General features: G+C 38.8%; 3 protein-coding genes across 8 annotated transcripts; 2 read left to right on the top strand and 1 right to left on the bottom strand.

Annotated features, from left to right (window-relative positions):
• Positions 1-1,465: 1,465 nt before the first annotated feature.
• On the top strand, positions 1,466-6,439 carry LOC103987279 (uncharacterized protein At5g41620). Its single transcript, XM_009405539.3, has 3 exons — positions 1,466-3,221; positions 3,318-3,440; positions 4,763-6,439. The coding sequence occupies exons 1-3, from the start codon at positions 2,766-2,768 to the stop codon at positions 6,170-6,172; spliced, it is 1,989 nt and encodes a 662-aa protein (XP_009403814.2). The 5' UTR covers positions 1,466-2,765; the 3' UTR covers positions 6,173-6,439.
• An 804-nt stretch (positions 6,440-7,243) lies between these two features.
• LOC103987277 (probable magnesium transporter NIPA8) lies at positions 7,244-14,474 on the bottom strand. Of its 6 annotated transcripts, none has more exons than XM_009405532.3 (15): positions 14,198-14,474; positions 13,988-14,041; positions 10,771-11,023; positions 10,529-10,616; positions 10,366-10,427; positions 9,723-9,808; positions 9,559-9,632; positions 9,378-9,480; positions 9,093-9,218; positions 8,888-8,987; positions 8,649-8,768; positions 8,470-8,560; positions 8,328-8,391; positions 7,668-7,767; positions 7,244-7,580 (listed from the first exon to the last, which is right to left on the bottom strand). In XM_009405532.3, the coding sequence occupies exons 3-15, from the start codon at positions 10,861-10,863 to the stop codon at positions 7,359-7,361; spliced, it is 1,329 nt and encodes a 442-aa protein (XP_009403807.2). In that variant the 5' UTR covers positions 10,864-11,023; positions 13,988-14,041; positions 14,198-14,474; the 3' UTR covers positions 7,244-7,358. The 6 variants fall into 6 exon arrangements, with proteins under 6 accessions (XP_009403807.2, XP_009403809.2, XP_009403806.2 ...); XM_009405534.3 differs by having other exon boundaries at positions 10,771-10,959; XM_009405531.3 differs by lacking the exon at positions 13,988-14,041.
• A 321-nt stretch (positions 14,475-14,795) lies between these two features.
• LOC135614541 (multiple organellar RNA editing factor 8, chloroplastic/mitochondrial-like) lies at positions 14,796-19,384 on the top strand. The gene is made up of 4 exons (XM_065112026.1): positions 14,796-15,250; positions 16,094-16,191; positions 16,277-16,342; positions 18,367-19,384. The coding sequence occupies exons 1-4, from the start codon at positions 14,871-14,873 to the stop codon at positions 19,161-19,163; spliced, it is 1,341 nt and encodes a 446-aa protein (XP_064968098.1). The 5' UTR covers positions 14,796-14,870; the 3' UTR covers positions 19,164-19,384.
• The last annotated feature ends 166 nt before the right edge of the window (positions 19,385-19,550 follow it).

Genomic DNA, 19,550 nt, shown 5'->3' with positions numbered 1-19,550 from the left:
AAATGGAGAAAATAGAGGCAGACAGTTACAAAACTATCTGGACTCTCACTCATTGTCTTCTTCTTTTGATCCAATAGCCTTTAGTATTTCATAGCACCAATGATTCAAATCTCTCTTGGTGAAAAGAAAAAACAACACACATGACTGGCCGGATGTTCTTTGGCACATCACAAAGTCAGAGTTCATTTTGTATGGAGTTTGTTTTGTTTCCATGAGCTCGGCGACAACAATGACAGAGCATATGTCAAAAGCGAAGGCTTTAGAAACCAACAAACATGTCGGTCACTCATGTCAGATTCCATCCAGCAGAGTTGTCTCAGGAAGTCGTCAAGAAATTGAATTGCTACACTTTGTTCCAGTTTCTTGTACTTACCTCAATGAGTAAAACTAGTATGTATTCAGCTTCAGAACCACCGAGTAATGATTGAGCAAACGCTGTTGCAAGAAAAGATTGGTGTTTCCACGAGATTATATTCTGATGTTGAGGATATGATGATATGATGCTACGATATATACAGCAAGATAAAAGCTGGAATCGTGTCTTCTATTTTCCACAGCTTTGATGAGTGATCGTTGCGGTAAAGGCCCTGACACCGAATCCATCATCTTTGCATGTATTCTGGATCGTGTTCATGGCAAATGGGTGCGAGTTGCAGAAATAAATGAGCTTTTACTTCCGAAATATTTCTTGACATCATGATCACACTCCATGGCCAAAGCAAAAGAATCGATCGGTGCGTGTACACTGTACTGGTCCCTATCTTGTTTGTGATAAGCTAACAATGACTGCACAGTGTGAAGTGGGGTTAGGAGGGCGTGGGAATGCCTCCTCGGTGCAGCCCCCAATGGCCACTGCCCTACTGCCCATCACCACCAAGCAAAAGGTGTTCTCCTCCAAAGCCATCAGCTGATGGCATTTTGTGCCATGTCGTCGCATGATCGGTAGAGGCCCTGCTTGACATTACACTCATACATCTCATCCTTGTTATGCTAAAACACAACAGGTTCGGTCGCCGAAAACGGAATGTTTTGGATCTACACAACAATGAAAATATCATATTAGTTTGGCTCTCATATCTAATCCTCCACTCTTCGGCGGCCATGTGCTTCGATGGAATTCTGACTCAGAGCTTGAGGCTAGTCTAGTCGTAATGAACACGAACAGGAAATATATTCCCGATCTTTATTTTCAGTTTGTTCTTGCCAAATGATCGGTGCTTTGTGCCGGAAGACAAAGTCGCAAGCATTTTGTTGAACTGATGCTTTATGAAAAGGCAACACAATGTTCCTTCACAGTCAAAGTTCTTTCTCGGGGAAACAAATTTTAAGTCGTGGTGAAGCTTCCAAGCTGATGACGGACGTTTCTCTTTGTGCCTAAGCTGATGACAAAGATGCAGTTTTGACGAATAAAGTGGCGTTAGATTTGTATGATCAAAAGGCCTAAATGAATGAACAGTAGCAAATCGACATCATGTTCTTCCTAACCCACATCTTTGTGCCAAGTTGACGATAGAAGTGGAGTCTTCACTAAAAAGTAGGATTGGAATTGTGTGATCATGGCGCTTAAAAGAATGGATTAGATGTTTGCCTTCTCTGCAGATGCATTTCCCCTCCTGCCCACATCTCTGAGCACCGAGATTGACAGAAGCTGTACCGTAAGGTGATCGAGATGTCATTTTGGCAATATGAAGATCACAAGCGAAACAGAGAGCTTCTGAACTAAAGATTCCAGAGAAACAGCGGACCAGTTCTGGAATTCCACGAGCAGCTCGATGGCGCCGGGACAGCTGGCGATGGCATAGAAAAATTGGATTTTTACGGCGAATCGAAGGTTGGCGAGAGGTTCGAGGATGGGAATCGGCCCCCACTCGTGTGCTCTCTTGCTCTCCCGGCCTCTCTGCCTTTCCCTTTCATGAATCGTCTTTAAGAAGCGTTCTCCACCTCCCCTGTCATCGTCCGCTGTGCTGTTGCCGAAGAAGGAAACAAAAGGCGACCCCTGGAAAGAAAGGAATCGGGGGAGATATGGGAATGTCGGTTCCCGTGTCTCTTTGATGCGAATCGTAGGTTTTCCGATCTAAATAAAGATGCCATCTTTGATTGTTCTCTAGGTTTTTGGAGGAGCTGGAGACCTCCCTTCTCCGTCCATTGCGCTGTGTGATCTTTGAAATCGTTTAGCATTTATAGTTCCTTTTATCATTCGTTCAAGAAGATATAGAAATCCCTCTAGAAGGAAATAAAGTTGGGCTATTCACCGTTGAAGTGAGATCTTCTCCTTGTTTTTAGTTAGGGCAATCTAGGGTTTCAGCACGCATCCAGGTTCTGGGGAACAATTTAACCCCAAGCCTCAATCTTTAGCATCTTCATTGCAGGTCTGTTCACTGCTCATGATTCTATTTTGCGATTTTTTGGAAGGTTAAAAGAATCCATTTTCCACCACTGAAATCTATGAATAATTGGTGGGGCTTTACTATTCACTTTGCTTCTCTCCATTTCCACCCACTGAAGTCTCTGAATTCTTTTGTTGGATTGCCTTAGTGGTTGTGTAGTTCCATTTCTGATGTGCCATACATTTGGTGAGACATATCATTTTGTCGAGTAGATTGCCTTGCCTTGACAAGTCCCGACTCTATCCTCTTCCTCTTCGTTTCTTTTGCCGTAAAGCACTTTGGTGTTCTTAATTTTGATCTCTTCTCAATTAGGAGATTGTAAGGAACTTGAGTTTTTTGGGTGTGTTTTCTGGGAGGAGTAGAGAAGCCAACTGCAGAATGCCGAGGCATGATTCAGGTGTGAACGAACTCCTGGAAGGACATGGCGGTATCCAAAAGCGATTCTCTGCTTCACCTTCATCGACATCTTATATGTCGAAGAATTATCGCTTTAAGAGAACAGTTTTGGTTGGGAAGAGGAAAGGATCAACCACGCCAGTTCCCTTGTGGAGAATGAATGCTAGATCACCATGCTCGGCTGCAAGCTTTTCTGAAACATCTCTGCACCAGCCATCCAAAGGCGGTGCCAAAGAATCCCAAATATCAGTATCAGCTCGGAAGCTAGCTAATGCTCTTTGGGAACTGAACCATACACCTTCACCAGAAATTATCAGGGATCGACATGAGAGAAAATTGCCAATGGATATCATGAGAAAAGACAGGACAGCTGGGTCTTTCGGGGCTGGTTCTCTGTCTTATCATTTATCCAACCGATTACACAGCCCTATCTCAGAAGTGAGTATATGAATCCTCCATTTTTGTGTCAGCTTATAGGTAGTTATCTTTATCCATCCTTTTGTTGATCTCCACAATTTGCTGGTTATCTTGCAGCTATGTAATCGACCTCGATCAAGTAGTCACAGGAAGATGTTGCCACCGGTTCATCAGAAGTTTCACTGTAAGGAGCACAATCATGTAATTTCCGATTTGCTGAGCAAGGTCGACTTAATGGAGGTAACAGCTCTTATCAGTGCCTTTTCTTATCGAGAGAAATCTGTAGCAATCGGTTGTTTCTGTCTGGTTCTGTTGATTGTTAGCACTACTATTTTTCTTGTGATTGCTAAACAACCTATAGGACAATATGCATGTAATATTTATTATGTACTTTGATGTTTGAGACATACTGACTTTTGCTTTTATCCAGAAATTGAATAATCTCATTTCACATCAATCTATTTTTGTTTCTTCAAATGATTTCCGAAGACCGAAAAATAATATTATTATCTTCTATTAAAATGTAACATAGGTAACAAAAATCTTGGTATTGAAGCTAAACACATTAAAATTGGTAAGCCGCTGACTTGTAAGCCTTTTTGGGGGAGCAGATTGGTACTCCATGAAAGTAAGAAGAATTCAAGGAACCATATTTTGAAGGCTCTATTGATCTGCCAATGCCAAGGTTTTAGGTCCAAAACTGCATTCTGTGTTCCTAAAAGACATCGAGAACTACTCCTCCCATCCATTCTTCATCGCAACTCTCACTACAAGTTGACATCTCATGTATAGGTAGGTGACCAGGCCTCGAATATGAAGTGCTTGCTAAACTGCTGTATGCACAGTTTCTGCACAACTTGGTAATCAGAAACTAATTTTCTTAGACATGTAGATGGGTATACTATTTGGATGTGTAAAAGCTTTTACTTGATAATGGTGACAAAATATGATGCTTATTAGTTTAGTCTAAGCCATATAATGGATTAGTAAAATAATTAATGGATCGGTGTAGTATAATATTATCTCTCAAACTCTATTGTTGAATTCTAGTGAAGGAGAATATAGACAAAAAGAAGTTTTGCCGTAAAGATCTGTAAGGGTGTTTAGTCCGAGTCAAATCAGTAGATGATCTGTAATGGATTGGGAAAATAATTAATCGATCGATGTAATGTAATCTTATCTCTCAAAATATTGTTGAGTTTCTAGCCAAGGAAAATATAGAAAAAAGAAGTATTGCCATAAAACCTAAAATGCCACTTGGTTGGTGGGCAAATTCACATATATTGTTGTTGTTTAAGCTTATTTTACCGAAGAGCAACCTTTCAATAAATTAATACAGAAAACAGCATAACATCTAGAAGGAATAAATGTTGAAGATAACACATCCCCACAAGTTACAAGTCCATGAAAAAGAAAAAAAAAGAGAACTATTTATAATGATTTTATTGTCTTCTTGAGTAACTCGTCTCTAAAATACACTTGAAAACGTTATTCTTTTTACAACTTTCTTTTCCTCCTTTTGCCCCAATTCCAATTAATTGGCATGTTGTCATGTATTGCAGTCTGAAGCATGTTTTCAAGGCCTGGTTCCAAGAAGCTCACATGGAGGAAGAAAGAATTATTTGAAGGAGTTGCAAAATGGCTTGGTGACATCAAAAGAGCTTTTAAAAATATTGGTCCATTTCTGTGGAATAGGAAAGCAGCAACCATCTGCAGTTTCTCTTGCTACAGCCCTTTACTGTCAGCTCGATCGGGCCCTTGTGCAGGTTAATCAGCTTATCCAAGAAAAAAGATCTGATCACACTGGAATTAGATACATCATGAAGCAGTTAGTGGAAGAAAAGGAAGCTTGGCAGAACAAGAAACGGGAAGGAACAAAAGTTTCTCTTCGATCCATGATTGAGGAGCTTGAGACAGAAAGAAAATTGAGAAGAAGAGCTGAGAGAATCAGTAAGAAACTCGAAGTCGAGTTATCCCAATTGAAGAATTCACTGGTGGATGCAGGTAAAGAGCTCGAGAGCGAAAGGAGAACAAGAGAAATAATTGAACAAGTTTGTAGTGAAATGATAAGGGGAATTGGTGAGGACAAGGCTGAAGTAGAAGAACTGAAGAGAGAATCTGCCAAGGTACGAGAAGAGCTGGAGAAGGAGAGAGAAATGCTCCAGCTTGCTGATGAATGGCGCGAGGAAAGAGTTCAGATGAAGCTCTCTGAAGCCAAATGCCAATTTGAGGAGAAAAATGCAGCTGTTGACCAACTGAGGCACGAGCTCGAAGCATTTCTAGCAGCTAAAAGAACAGAAGTTGTAAGTACACAACAGAGTGTCGCTGATGGCCAGGACAGTGATCGCCAAATGCAAGTGGTTCATCCAAGCAGAAGCAGCAAGTTGACTAATCTAACTGTGGATGGAAGAGACACCAGTGGAGAAAAGGATCAAGAAGAGAACGATGGGACAGACTCAGAAGATAGTGATTTGCATTCAATTGAACTCAATATTAACAATGGCTACAGTTGGAGCCATGCCTCTGGAGCGACCGAAGATGAAAGGAAAGTAGCTTTAGCTAAAGAACATGTATCCTGTGGTGAATTTTCTTCCGGCAGAGACATGACCAAAGGAAACTTTGCAAGGAACTTCCAGCATATGGATGACAATTTGGATGGAGGAAGACCAGTTGGCGACAGCAGTCTCATAGATGAGGCCCAGATGCTGGACCAAATTGGGGATCGATACATATCAGCAGAAGAATTGAGAGATCAAACTTCAGCAGGTTCTAGAATTTTTCTTCCCCATGGGCTATTGAACTCAACAAGACAATGCATCAGACAACAAGCTTCACACAGCATAGGCGGCCAGGCTTGTGTAGGATCAAAAGTTGCTGAGGTGGTGAAAGCAATTAGGGAGAGTGAATCAAAGGCAAGTTTGGTGAGGAAGAACAAGATTCCCTCCCAGTTGCAGATGGCTACCATTCAATAGTCTTTTCCGACGAAGATTTTCTTTTTCAATGTCAATTCCATCAAGAACAACAGCATCACAGATATGAGAATTTTCTTTTTCCAAGTCAAGTCCATCAGGAACAACAGCATCACAGATGTGAGAATTTACTTTGTATATCTGAACTGTGGGGTGTAATGGTAAGGCAAGCATGAATGCAGCTATCTTGTATCGAACTTGAAGTTGGACTTTCCCATTGTATTGATCAAATGATTACTATCCAAATTGCCTCTTATGCACCATTGTGGAGCAGAGGATTGCGTTGTTGTGATGCTTAGCAGAATGGACACTTTTTTCACCTGGATCTTGTGGCAGATAACCTTTCATTAGGAACTTGAAGGCACTGTTTGTAATATCTTATTTTTAATTCCAGAAATACCATATATGTGCGGCTCGAATAGAATGTCATAATTTACTTATGATACGACCAACAATGCAATGGAAAAGGAAGTAAATTTAAAACATATTTAATTTGCTAAACAAAATGATATGATCTCTCCTATGTACACACGAAATATATATATGTATATATATATATATATATATATATATATATATATATATATATATATATATATATATATATATATATATATATATATATATATATATATATATATATATATATAAATCGATCATCTTTTGATACAAAGATTGTTGACAACAGCGAAAATCTAACGGAGATTATAAAAAAAAAAAAAAGTCCGGACTCAACATGGGGTATGAGACTCGCGGCAGTTTTGGGTCTCGGGAGGATCAAAAGGGGCTTTTTGATAAAAGCTAACGGAGATCACAAGAAAAATCATTCCCAACTACAACACTTTAATGCTTTTGCAATATAAAGGAAGCCAATTTCTAAAAACGGCCAGGAATGTAATATTTAAAACAAGCACTCGAATCAATGACTCACGAGTGTGAATGGATGGTGTCGATGGTGCCACATTGAAGTTTAATCTACTGATCACATGATAGGTGTGCAACTCAGAAGAGTCTTTAACTCCCACAAAATCAACATACTTGGATGCCAAATACCAAGACAACTCATGAAGCACGGAACTCAAAACGTTACATATTTGACATTTGACGGGAGAAGATTAATATATCTATACATTTGTGCCATATGGAAATAATGAAAAGAATAACCATCCTTCTGACTGTACCGACAAAATTAAGACAGCAATGATCTGCTTGCCTGAATTTCCACATCATCATCGCTGTTATCATCTATTGAAGGGCTGCTCCATCTACTGTTTCTCAGAGGAATGAATTTTGTTCGATCGAAAGTTGTTTCTCTGAAACCTGTTGTCCTTGAAGAAACCATAGGCATTACGAGTACTGAAGATGCACTTATTGACTCCTCGCCAAGACCCAGCGAGAGAGAACCAGCAGCCTGCAAGGGTAATATTAGAAAAATGATATCAGCCCATCTTACCAAAGGAAAAAAGAATATATACCCCCGTGTAAAAAATCAAAGTACCTTTGCCTTCAACAGGATAATCTTTGCCTTGCTAAGCGCTGCTTGTGCAAACGAACCCACATCATTTATTTCAGGTTCTTCCGTTGGCAGCTTGGCAAGTCTGCAGTTTGGATAATAATCATTATATCAGCTAGACTGACTTCAATACACATCATCATTAATTGGTAGCTTAAAAAGGCAACCATCTTAACATAGAAAACATGTGACTGGCACGAGACAAATCCAACATGTATTAACATACTTGAGATTGTGCAAATAAGAACAATAGAGGAGTCATTGCATATTGCATACCCTTCAACCTATGTGTAATTTTGTGTATGCCAAATTAAATTCCATATATCATGAATTCCCCTATGACATTGACAAGCTCCTACATATACTCGTCTTTAAAATATTACATGCACAAAATTTCGAAAAGAATAGCTATTGATGAAGTTTCTTAAATTTAGAGGGTTGTCTATGATATTTCAAATGGTGTTCATGAAAGTTTGTCAACTTTAGCGTATCTATGATGTTTAAAACTTTAGAATAGTACCTATACTATGAGATTATAACTACATGAAAAGACACCTATCAAATTTTGCTGAAAATAGATTCTTAACTACAACATTGATCATCAATTCTATGAGAAGCAACCGTTCAGAGAGAATGGCAAGGTACCTGTTCATATTAGTCGGAAGGCTTTGAGCTGCAGAAGGAAAAGAAGGCTCCTTTGTGTCACTTCCTATAAGTTGTTGGCAAAATTAGCATGATTTAGCTAACAGCAAGGATGAATAGATAGAAACTATTAATAAACTGGTACCTTTAGATTCATCAGGTGCTAACAAAGAAATGCCAATAAATACAAATGCCATCCCCACTATAAACATTGTTATCCTTAATATGTTGAATACCTATTAAAGCAGTTAAAGTTAGTTTCATCTAACAAAAGCAATATATATATATATATACACACACACACACACACACACAAAGGCTCACTTGATATTCTTGGAAATATATAAATCCTGTGCAGATGGAGAAGAAGGTCCATGCAATCTGAAACATGGGGACGATAAGGATTGCATCAAAAAGAGACAGTCCTTCGTTCAATCTTGCCATCTGAAATTTAAGAAAAAGAATCAGATGTCTCAGAGGAAGGCAATTAAAAGATACAGCACACCTAGGAACAATAATTGAACCAATCATACAGTTCAGCTTTGGCTTATTGACATCATTACCCAAAATCCTGCTGTGCTAAAGAACAACAACAGCATACAATATGTAAACCAGCTGTGGAACTGATATACGCTACTCATGGTTAGTCTTAGCATGTTGGACCTGAAAGCCAATGCAATAAAGAGACAAAAAAAATATGTCAGAAGAATGTGACAACACATACTGAAAAATCTACAGCTGAAATCTTTCTTTAAGATCCCAACTTACAAGGATTTTGCAAATAACACTGAGAAGGATCCCACAGCACCAGAAACAGTGGCATAGGAGAATGGGAGCAGTGTGCACCAATAGAGACTGTCATGATTAGAAACTGCAAGATATGCTTCTCCTCTCCTGTCAGTTATAAAAGTCAGGAATTGAGATAACCATGATTTGCTGCCAAAAAGTGAGACAATGGTGACTATAAACCAAAAAAAAGGCTCACTTTTAACAGCAAAAGGTAAACTGGATTTGACATGCTAACAATTTTGAAAACTAGAGGTGTCAGATCACCTGTAAATATATTGATTGATGATGACCACCAATAATAAGGTGAAGCAATAGAGTAGAAAAACTAAGCTGGTGTATTTTGCTATCAGTTCCTCTGGTGTGTACACTGAGAGAAAAAAATAAATTATTATTTATTGAAGCAATGAATATTCCTTCCCTTCATACTAGGATCAATGTGGTTTACCAGGTGACTGGTGATTTCCAAAAGATACCAGAAAGATGTTGCCAAAAACAATAAATGTTGTCGCTACCATGACTCTGCAAGACAAGTTGGTATATGAAATCATATTTATGAATAAAGTATAATAGTCCCATTATGAAAATAATGCCATTTCTGAAATGACATACTTGACCGATACAGTCTTACTTAGCACAAAGTAAGCAAATGCAATATTAGAAACAAATTGAATTGACCCCAAAGCTGCGAGAAGTGACTGCACACACAGAAAAAAGAATAACCTATTAGCAAAATCACCAAATAAATGGTTTGTAATTATTATTGATCCTTAAAGAAGAACAAGCTGAATTTTCCCAACAAGATGGCTATCCACAATTGCCTTACAAACCTAATTTTAAATGCATTAGGCAGATAATCATTACCAAGCCAATTAAGACTGTGTACTAATGCCACAACTCAATTGTGAAAGCCAATATGCCACACATAGCTTATGCACTTAACAAACAAAGAAAATAAGTCCTAAAGAGAAATAAATCCAGCAATAGGATTTATGTACAAATTTGCACACCAAATCCATCAGGTCAACACAAATATCTACATTCCAAGACTATCATAGTTGAACAAATATCAATCAAAAGCACAGTGTGCATCACATCCATGAGATAGTAAGACAATAATTCCACAGAATTTTCTTGCTAACCCCAAAATCGAGTAATAAAAACCCCTGAAAGGCATATAAACACATGGCAAACTTTTTATACAGGATGATAAATTACATCAAAAGACCCATAAAGCCAGAGTATGTGACTTGACCTGTGCAGCATATGCAAAGGAAACGAAGTTAAGGCAGTTCCCAAAAGCAAATAAAAGAAGACCTGCATTAGAAGGTACATCAATTAAGCATCTTAAAGATTTTATCAAGATAGACACTAACTGTGAGCAAAAAAGAGTCAGAATATTACACAATAAACATTACCAATTCTCCACGTCTGGAAATGTATGATTGATTTCACATTAAGTTTGCTATTGGTTCCATCACGGCTAAGCATAGAGTGCCTCTCTCGCTGCAAACAAAGAGACAGATACCATAGGAAAAACATTGACATGTAGGTATGAAGATTCAATATTTAAAGTACTCAACAAATGAATCTTCCTTGACTAGCAACTAGCTGTGCCAGGAAATGAAAGGTAGGTCAAAGAAGGCACATAGAGAATTACCTGATCATGACCCAATTTTAGAAGATTAGTCCCAAAATTTATAGCAATACTTCCAATTATGTTGATAAATGCTCCGATAACCCACTCGCCCATGGATCAATGATGATGAAGAGACCTTGTAAAGTATAAAATCCAGTTCCTTACTTTGTTCGTAGTTGACCATTGCAGGTCATTGATGCAGTCTTAGGGCTTCAGGAAGCCAGCAAGAATCTTATTAACCGGTGGTTAAAGCCCACTGAATTTCATGCAGAAACTACAGGAAGTACAAATGATTGAAGTCCTTAAAAACATGCAATTTTTGAAGGTAATATCAGCAACTAGTTTCCACAAATTAAGCCCTTCAAAGGAACATTTAAGATAATAATTAAAAGGCTCAATTAGATTATTAGACTAGCTCAATGATTAATGACAAAGACCTTCAGTGATTGGGAAAAACAAATAATGTAAAAAAAGAACATTAAATGATGGCTGCACCAATGTTTTAAATAAAGATTCTTGCTTGGAGACACTATGTTGCACTGGGTTTGATATCTTAACAAATTTTAGCAATCATATATCCAAATTTACCTAAACAATTTTAGACAAAATTAACTAATTCAGATTATGATATTAACAATTCAGTTCCAAATTGGGTTTTGGGGGCAAAGTGAAGGCATTGTATATAACTCATCCAAAGATGAAGTTATAGGTAAAAAAATAACAAAAGTTGATCAGATTAAGATATAGTGAAATCATATTTAATGTTCTATAGTTGCAACTGTACACACTAGAACCTATAATAGTAGTTGAATTAGGTAGAATCTTTCTTTTTAAGTTTTACACAAGTAACAAAAAAGGGGATGACGTAGTGCAAGGTTCCCACAATGTGGAGTCTGGGGTGGTTTAGCACAAGTTCGAAAAAGTAGTGCATATCCTCCATATTTCAACAACTAAATAAAAATAAGACATCTTTAGTTTAGGAACACATTGCTAGGTCTCAAATCTCACAGTTCATTCATGTAGACAAAGTTGAGATGTTTCCTTTGCTATCAAGGAAACATAATATTACCTTTTCCATGCAATGATAACTTCAGAGAGAAAGCAGCATTAAAGAGTGATAACTCTTAAGTTTGCCACTCCCATCAAAATCACGTGGCATCTTTTAAATTCTCTTCTTGTTAAATAACAATTACCCTCCAATTTAATTAAGAAACTCAACTTGTAAACTAAATTTGAAACTTAAAAGATGATCTCTCAGATAAAAAACTTGGGCTTCATTCAAAATTGTGTTTGCACCTTCCTGGCTATGATCCAATTAAAATACTTCCACATTGTGCCTCAATGTAAATTTGACAAGAAACATCAAATTGGTCAATTAAGGGGCTTCCGAAAGAGGTACTTAAGGCAGAAAGGGTCAGAGACCTCTGCAAACAAAGGACATGAACCACCATTCCCCTTTCCATCGGTGCATGCACACGCAATAGTTGTTCCTCTATATCTCAAAAGTCTAACAGCTTATGAAGTATGTTTCCAGTCATCTTTCCCTTGGCTTAACAATATTGTTATATCCTGCATCATATTTGTTTAGTTCACAGACAAAGTAAAAGCTTTCTGTTGAATAATTAGTAGTATGTGAAATGCAACTATTGATAATGCTGTCTTGAACAAGCCCACTATCATCACCATAATATGGCAAACAATGTATATGATTGTCATTCAATTACTAGTATCTCAGATATGCTTTTAGTTCTTGGCAAATACATTCACTTGGATTATCTCAAATCTTGAACATTGATTTAAGCCTTAGTGTTCAAAAAGCTATCATCTGACCATACATGTAGATGCAATCATATGAATTTCTTGCATAAGTTATATATGGAACTACATAAGTGTGGTCCATATATGCAGCTACATGCAGCACATGCATTATATGGTACCCTAACTGCTGACATTTCTTTCTATAATATTGATTCTTCTATCTGTAAACATGCACAATATAATAAGAGGATGCCATTTCACATCAAACTAATGTATACAAAGTATGTCATCAAGGCCAAGTTATCCCTCAACTCATACATAACGTAAACAAGATAAAAGGGAGGTATTAATAATTAAAATTTTTTCACTTGTAACATCCAGTAAATTTGTTCATCACATATCCGAAGTTTCAAAGAAGTGGACACAACAAAATTGCTGATATCAAAACTAAATGATGCGTGTTACATTGAAATGGCGTACAGCCATGTAGGGATTCAATGAGGAGACTACAAGAGGATGACAGAAAAAGGTGGCCTTGCCTTTTTTTTGGATCCTTGAAAAGGCAAAAAAAGTTGTTTTAATATCCTTTACCCATTCTTCATATTCAACATTAGGCACATTAAACAAGATATACCATTTAATGTTTTCATTAGTTCACAATCATGAGTCGCAGCTCCAAGTACTTGAATCACTCCAAAGTGAAGTCTCTTTCCTTGCATCATGGAGATCTCACATTCACAATCTCATGCTTTCTTCTCAGAAGTATCTTCCATGAGCAGATCCTTACAATGATTTCTTCTATTTTAATTACACATTCTAATTTCTCAATGCATTATCAATTTGCACTTCCAAATCCAGTGACACGATAGGTTACCTTGTCCATCTAAAACAAACAATCATCCTCCAAGAACTCATGTAGGCTCCTTTTCAAGTTAATACCCTAACGCTCCTGCTTATGTTTCTCTTCCATTGCTACCTATTGTCATTTATGAGTGTAGATTGTAGACACATCATGGAGTGCGTTCCTAGTTGGTATCCACAAACAAATATACACACTGCCATGACACCTCTCTTATTACTCAATTCACCTTAAGAAAGTGATTACGTGGTTTCTGTTAAAAAATTTCTCTAGGCATCGATAACCCAATTATCTTGGACATTAATCTTAGCTGTGCTCCAAGATCTCTCTTTTCGCCTCCCTGTTCCCTAAACTAATTTTCCTTTACACTTCGGCAGGACATTTGTCATGTCCAACCTTAATTCACATCATGAACTGCTAGAGTTAATAATTGATGATCATTTAGAGGACAAGAAACCCCAGCGCGAATCTGAATCCTAGAGTACATAATCTCCGATGACAAACACATGGGAGATAGCGTCACGAAATCCGCATGCGTTTAAGGTCAGCAGAAGGGAAAAATATTTGGCCTAAGATCTTTAACAGAATCTGTATAAAAAATGGGAAAAATGGCCTATGAACCTTATTCTCTGCTGTGTATGCTTTCAGCTCAAGATACGATAGCGAGCGCCAGATCTGATTACAACGAAATGATCAATCAGGAAAAACTTTAGGTACACCTCAAGAAACAATGCAAGAACGATGAGATCGAAACCCTAACATGCTAACGATTAAAAAGAACAAGCAGACGAGCGATCGCATCGGATCTGCAGAGGCCAACGGGCGTTTTACCTCGTAGGAGGGCCGCCGAACCGGGACCCAAGAAGAATCGATCCGGGACGAATACGAGAAAAAGAAGAAGAAAGAACCCTGTAGAAATTTCTCTCGAGAGGTCGGAGGAGGAGAAGAGAGGAAGAAGAGGGGGAGGAAGCTGCGGTCGTCGCCGATGGAGATGGGAGGGGGTAGGATCTGTGAGATGCGTGCGCGACTCACCGACCGCTTCTCCCGCCGTCCTCAGCCGTCAAAACCAGGACAAACACCCAACGAAGGGAAAGAAATTGTTCGCCAAAATTACCCGACGATGTGCGCCAACAACATCTGTCGTAACTCGAGTCGTCGACAACATCGTCTAAGAATTAATTTGGTAGTTAACATTAGAGGTGGGGAAGAAACACTCTTTCCTTACCCGATTCCTACCCGTGGAGCCACCTTGCTTTTCTATTGGAAGTATACAAAGATGAAAAGAAAAGGAAGGGATAGACAATTTGCTGTAAGGGCCCATCACAAAGGCCATACATGAACTATATTGGCCCAAAAGGCTCCGTGGATCCTTTCCCCTTTTAGCCGGCTCATTATGGCACGTATATATAGCACTTGATCGCCATTGAAATCCCTTGGTGCCTCTGTTTCGTTTCTTCCGTTCACGCTCTAGCCGACATTTCTAGGGTTTAATCTCCGGGACGTGATGGCGGGGCGAACATTGATCGCGAAGCTGCACTCCATTTCCCTCTCCTCACGGGTTATCTCGCTCTCTCTTGCCCGATCGTCCCCTCTACTCCGCTTCCGCCCCCTCCTGGCCGCCGCCGCCGCCTTCGACTACCCACTGCTTCGCCTCAGCTCAACCTGTGGCGCCGCTGGGCTTCGGTGCTTCTCCACCCGGCCGACTACGTCTTCTCTCAATGACCCGTCGCCGAACTGGAGCAACCGCCCTCCTAAGGAGACTATCCTTCTCGATGGTTGTGACTTCGAGCATTGGCTTGTTGTCATGGAGCCCCCCGATCCGGCCCTCACCCGCGACGAAATCATCGATAGCTACATCAAGACCCTGGCCGAGGTCCTCGGCAGGTGATATGTTCTTTTCCTGTTTTCCTCCTTTAAATCTTATATGGTCTAACAGAAAAGGTTTACTGGTTGGATTTTTTAAGCACTAGGCGCTGGGAATTAAACAGAAAAAGGAGGTTAAATTACCTGTAGCGCTGGAAAGATAAAATCTTGGGATTACTTTTTATTTGCTTTGTAACCTACTATCAGATTATTGGAGTTATTTGAGGTTTACACTGTTCATGTGACGGTAATTTGGAACAAAAAGGTTTTCTCTTTAGCTCCATTATCTTTTCATGTAAGGTTCTAGATTAATAGCTGGAGTTGTTAGAATGGATGAAAAAATATTAAGAGTTTTATAAACTCCATGTGCTACCCATTTGTGTTGCTATCACGGGGTCTTATTGTAGCTTTAGCTTATACTGCCATAAACGATGATTAATTAACCAATATCTTCACTGGTTCTGGACTTTTCTGTGAGCTCTAGAAGTTTCTTTCTTCAGGTTGCATAGGCTTTATCCTGTGTAATCTGTTACCATCTTGTACCTCATTTATGATGTTTCAGGAGATTTAAAATGAAGTAGATAACAACAGCATAAATTATAAAGTGATTGGTGTCAGAACTTTTGTATTTTTTAATCTTGTCTTTTATCTAAATTTATGTGAATTCACATATTGTTCGCCATTTGGGTGTTCCTATGTGACATTTCGAATAATGTTCTTTTTTTTTCCAAGTTATGCATCAAAGGCCTTCTAGCTGGATTATAAAAGCATTGTTTCACTATTTGCTGCTGTATGTTTCAGTTGCCTTTACATTTGATTGTGTTTGCATCTTCTCTCTGCACTTCAATTAACATCATGTTACAGTGAAGAAGAAGCGAGGATGTCAATTTATTCAGTGTCGACAAAGCATTACTTTGCCTTTGGGTGTAAAGTCTCTGAGGAGATCTCGTATAAGATAAAGCGTATGCCTGTTTCACTCAGTTTTTATTTAGACTCCTTTAAAGATATGTTTCTTCTTTTTCTCATAATTTCCTACTCATAATGCAGCTCTGTCAAAGGTCCGTTGGGTTCTGCCCGATTCATATTTGGATGTTAAGAACAAAGATTATGGAGGTAAAACAAAAAAAAGTCTTCCCCTTTTCTCTTCTCTTCTTTTCTTTTAAGAAGTAAAAGATAAAAAAATTATTGTGGTTGAGGTAAGGGAAAGGGAAAAAAAAACATTCTCTCCCCTCTTTTCTCAGTTCTTTTTAAAGAACTTAAAGATTAAAAAAAACAGCATTTTGTCCTTTATACACGACTAGCCTGTGATCTCAGTTTGTTACTATTATTATTGGGTAATTGCTTCTCATTTTCCTTTTTTCTTATTCTGCAATCCAAGAGATTGTATTTTTAACTTGCACTTGCAGCATTTAGGCATAGATGAGCATACGAGACAAGTGATAGCGATAAGGAGGTGATGAGATAGTACAGTCATTGCAGCTTTATCTGCATGCTGTGTACATTGTGGTCAAAAGGTTTATAAAATTTGCAACTGTTCATGGTTTACATTGAACTTTGGGACTGAATTGGATCAGTCTGCCTGGATCATTGGATTAGAATTAATCAGAGATCAGCCCACTATGTGTCAAAATGGATATAACTTCATTTGTGTTGGTTGAGATTCATTTGAATGCATCAAATCCATTGAAATGGAACTAGCCTAGGATTTGCTTCCATTGGCCTGGGTTTGGATGTCATCGGTTGGGGCCAATGGGATTGATACACGATTAGGAACAACTAATCTTAACCAATCGGTTTAAAAATGATTGCCTTATCCCTAAATGGGGGGAGGGTTCATGTAGGCCAATACTTGAACCAGGATTGCTTCTCTTCTGTAAAACATGAAGATTTTTTTTGTTTGCCTTAGGCTAATCTTTTGATCAAAATCCTGATTAAGAGTTCCTTTAGTTAAAGACCTTTGCCTTCAGCCTTTCTTAAAGAAATTAAATCAAAGTTCATTGTTATGCACCTCTGTGCAATGAATTTAGAGACTTCTGATGGCAAAATAAAAAGGGTTTCATGGAGTGATGCTCTTTCCTGAGGCTTTTTCATGCTTCAGTTATGAAGAAAACTTATGGTCAGTTCCATTTTTAGCTAAATTCTTCAGATCCTAAACATGGTACCATATTCAGCTTGGTCTGCAGTGTGAAGTTTATGCCAGAATCAAGAAGGAGACAACTTGAAACTGCAATATGGAAAATAAAAATTATTTTTGTTTGTGACATGGAGACCGAAAGTTTTTGGAAAACTTGAAAGTAAACATGAAAAGAATAAGAAAAGAGAATAAGGAGATGGTTCAGAGCAATCCACATAACATAGAAGCAAGTACAGGCTTCAGTTCATCATTTTCAATGAAGGATGGTATGTAGGTCTATTGCAAGTTTTACATAATTGATGGTTGTTAGTAATGATTGTGTTCGGTCCTCATGAGAAATTCATCTCATGAAATAGAGAAGCTATATATGAGCAACATGGATATGTCATTCATAGGACAAAGCATGAAACATATGGAGTATAGGTTTTGTCAATATGGTTTTCTTTTGTTTCTTTCTTTGCGGTATGCAATATTGATAAACTTCTTGTACTTCCTTTTGAAGTCAACTGGGTCCCGTCTCTGTTAGGGTTTGCAGTGCTTAGAAATTAATAGGTTTCCATGTGTAAATGAAGATGGCATTTATTAATTTTGGACAAGAAAGTAGGGGATGAGCACACATGTAGACTTAACTAATCTGGCTTTTTATCATATATAAATTTGGGCTCATATCTTATCCTCCCATGAAAATGAAAGCTTATTCTAAGTGTCCTTACACAAAGGAATGTTGTCGGATTTGTGCGGTTGACACTTTGCAAGATGCTACTCTGGATGCTTAGTGCTTTTCAGATTGTCAGGCTTGGTCTTCATTGGATCACTTGGCATTCCCTACCTCCTTTGGATGTTGGATATTGTTACTTGCATCATTAACAGAGTATGATGAATGACTTGATTAGTTCTTTTTTGTTCATCTTTTTTTTTTTTTGCTATTACTTTAACATGCAAATTCTGAAGCAAAATTCACCACATAAGATAAAGAAACAGAATATCTTTTCTGCCTTTGCAGGAGAACCATTCATAGATGGTAAAGCTGTTCCTTATGACCCTAAATACCATGAAGAATGGGTTAGGAATAATGCACGTGCACAAGAGAGGTCGAGGCGGAATGACAGGCCTCGCAATTTTGATCGGTCGAGAAATTTTGAGAGAAGAAGGGAAAACATGCAGAACTTCCAGAATAGAGAAGCACCACCAGTTCCAAACCAGGAGTTCCGGAATCGTGATGCACAGAGTGCCATGCCTCCAAATGTTCAAAATCCGATGCCTCCGAGAGATGTTTCTGCAGTGCCTACCCGTGATTTCAATGCCATGCCACCTAATGCACCAAACTACCAGAATCAAATACCTAACAGGAGCAGCAGCTATAGGCCACCAAATGCTGGACCTAGCTATCAAGGAACTGGTCAAGGCTATCCAGAAGGTCCGGGTTATCAAGGTGGTGGTCAAGGATACCAGGGTGGTAACCCTGGAGGCAATATGCCAGGTGGTCCTGGTTATCAAGCAGGACGGCCTGGTTATCAGGGAAGCAGTCCTGGTGGATATCAAGGAGGTGGCCCTGCATATCAAGGCAGTGGCCCTGGTTATCAGGGAGGCAATCCACCTCATCAAGGTGGCTTCTCTGGCTCCCCGTCAGGAAACCTTGGTTATCAGGGAGGTAATCCACCTTATCAAGGTGGCTTCTCTGGCTCCCCATCAGGCAGCTCTGGTTACCAAGGAGGTGCCCGCAACTACGAGCAAGGTGGACCTGGGTATCAAGGGGGTCCTCCTCATCAAGGAAGAGACTTGCCTGGAAGAGATCAATAGGCAGCATCCTTGGATATTCTGTACAAAACTGATATAAGGTGCTACAGTTTCTGCTTCTGTTGTAAGACATGCGGGGTGCACTCTTTGGAGACTCGATCTTTATCTTGATCTGTAATGTTGTTGCTTAGGCTTGCTTATAGGTTGTCCCTTAGTTTCTAGAGCATGAATCCAATAATAAATGAAGTACGGAAGTGTCATCTAGTGCTTCTAGTTGTAGTGAACTCTTGTTTCGTTATGCTTAATTTGGTTGTTATATTCATGAAACTGCTGAAACTTGTTTCAGTGTTTTAGGTGTATGGTTTTCTCAGCAAACGACAAACTGCTGAAACTTTTTCGTTCTCTAGCCCGAACAAGGCCCATTGTTGCCACGCCCAATGTTAATGATAG

This window comes from Musa acuminata, chromosome BXJ2-6 (genome assembly GCF_036884655.1).
Source record: "Musa acuminata AAA Group cultivar baxijiao chromosome BXJ2-6, Cavendish_Baxijiao_AAA, whole genome shotgun sequence".
Taxonomy (NCBI): Eukaryota; Viridiplantae; Streptophyta; class Magnoliopsida; order Zingiberales; family Musaceae; genus Musa; species Musa acuminata.
This window is presented reverse-complemented; position numbering and strand designations above follow the sequence as displayed.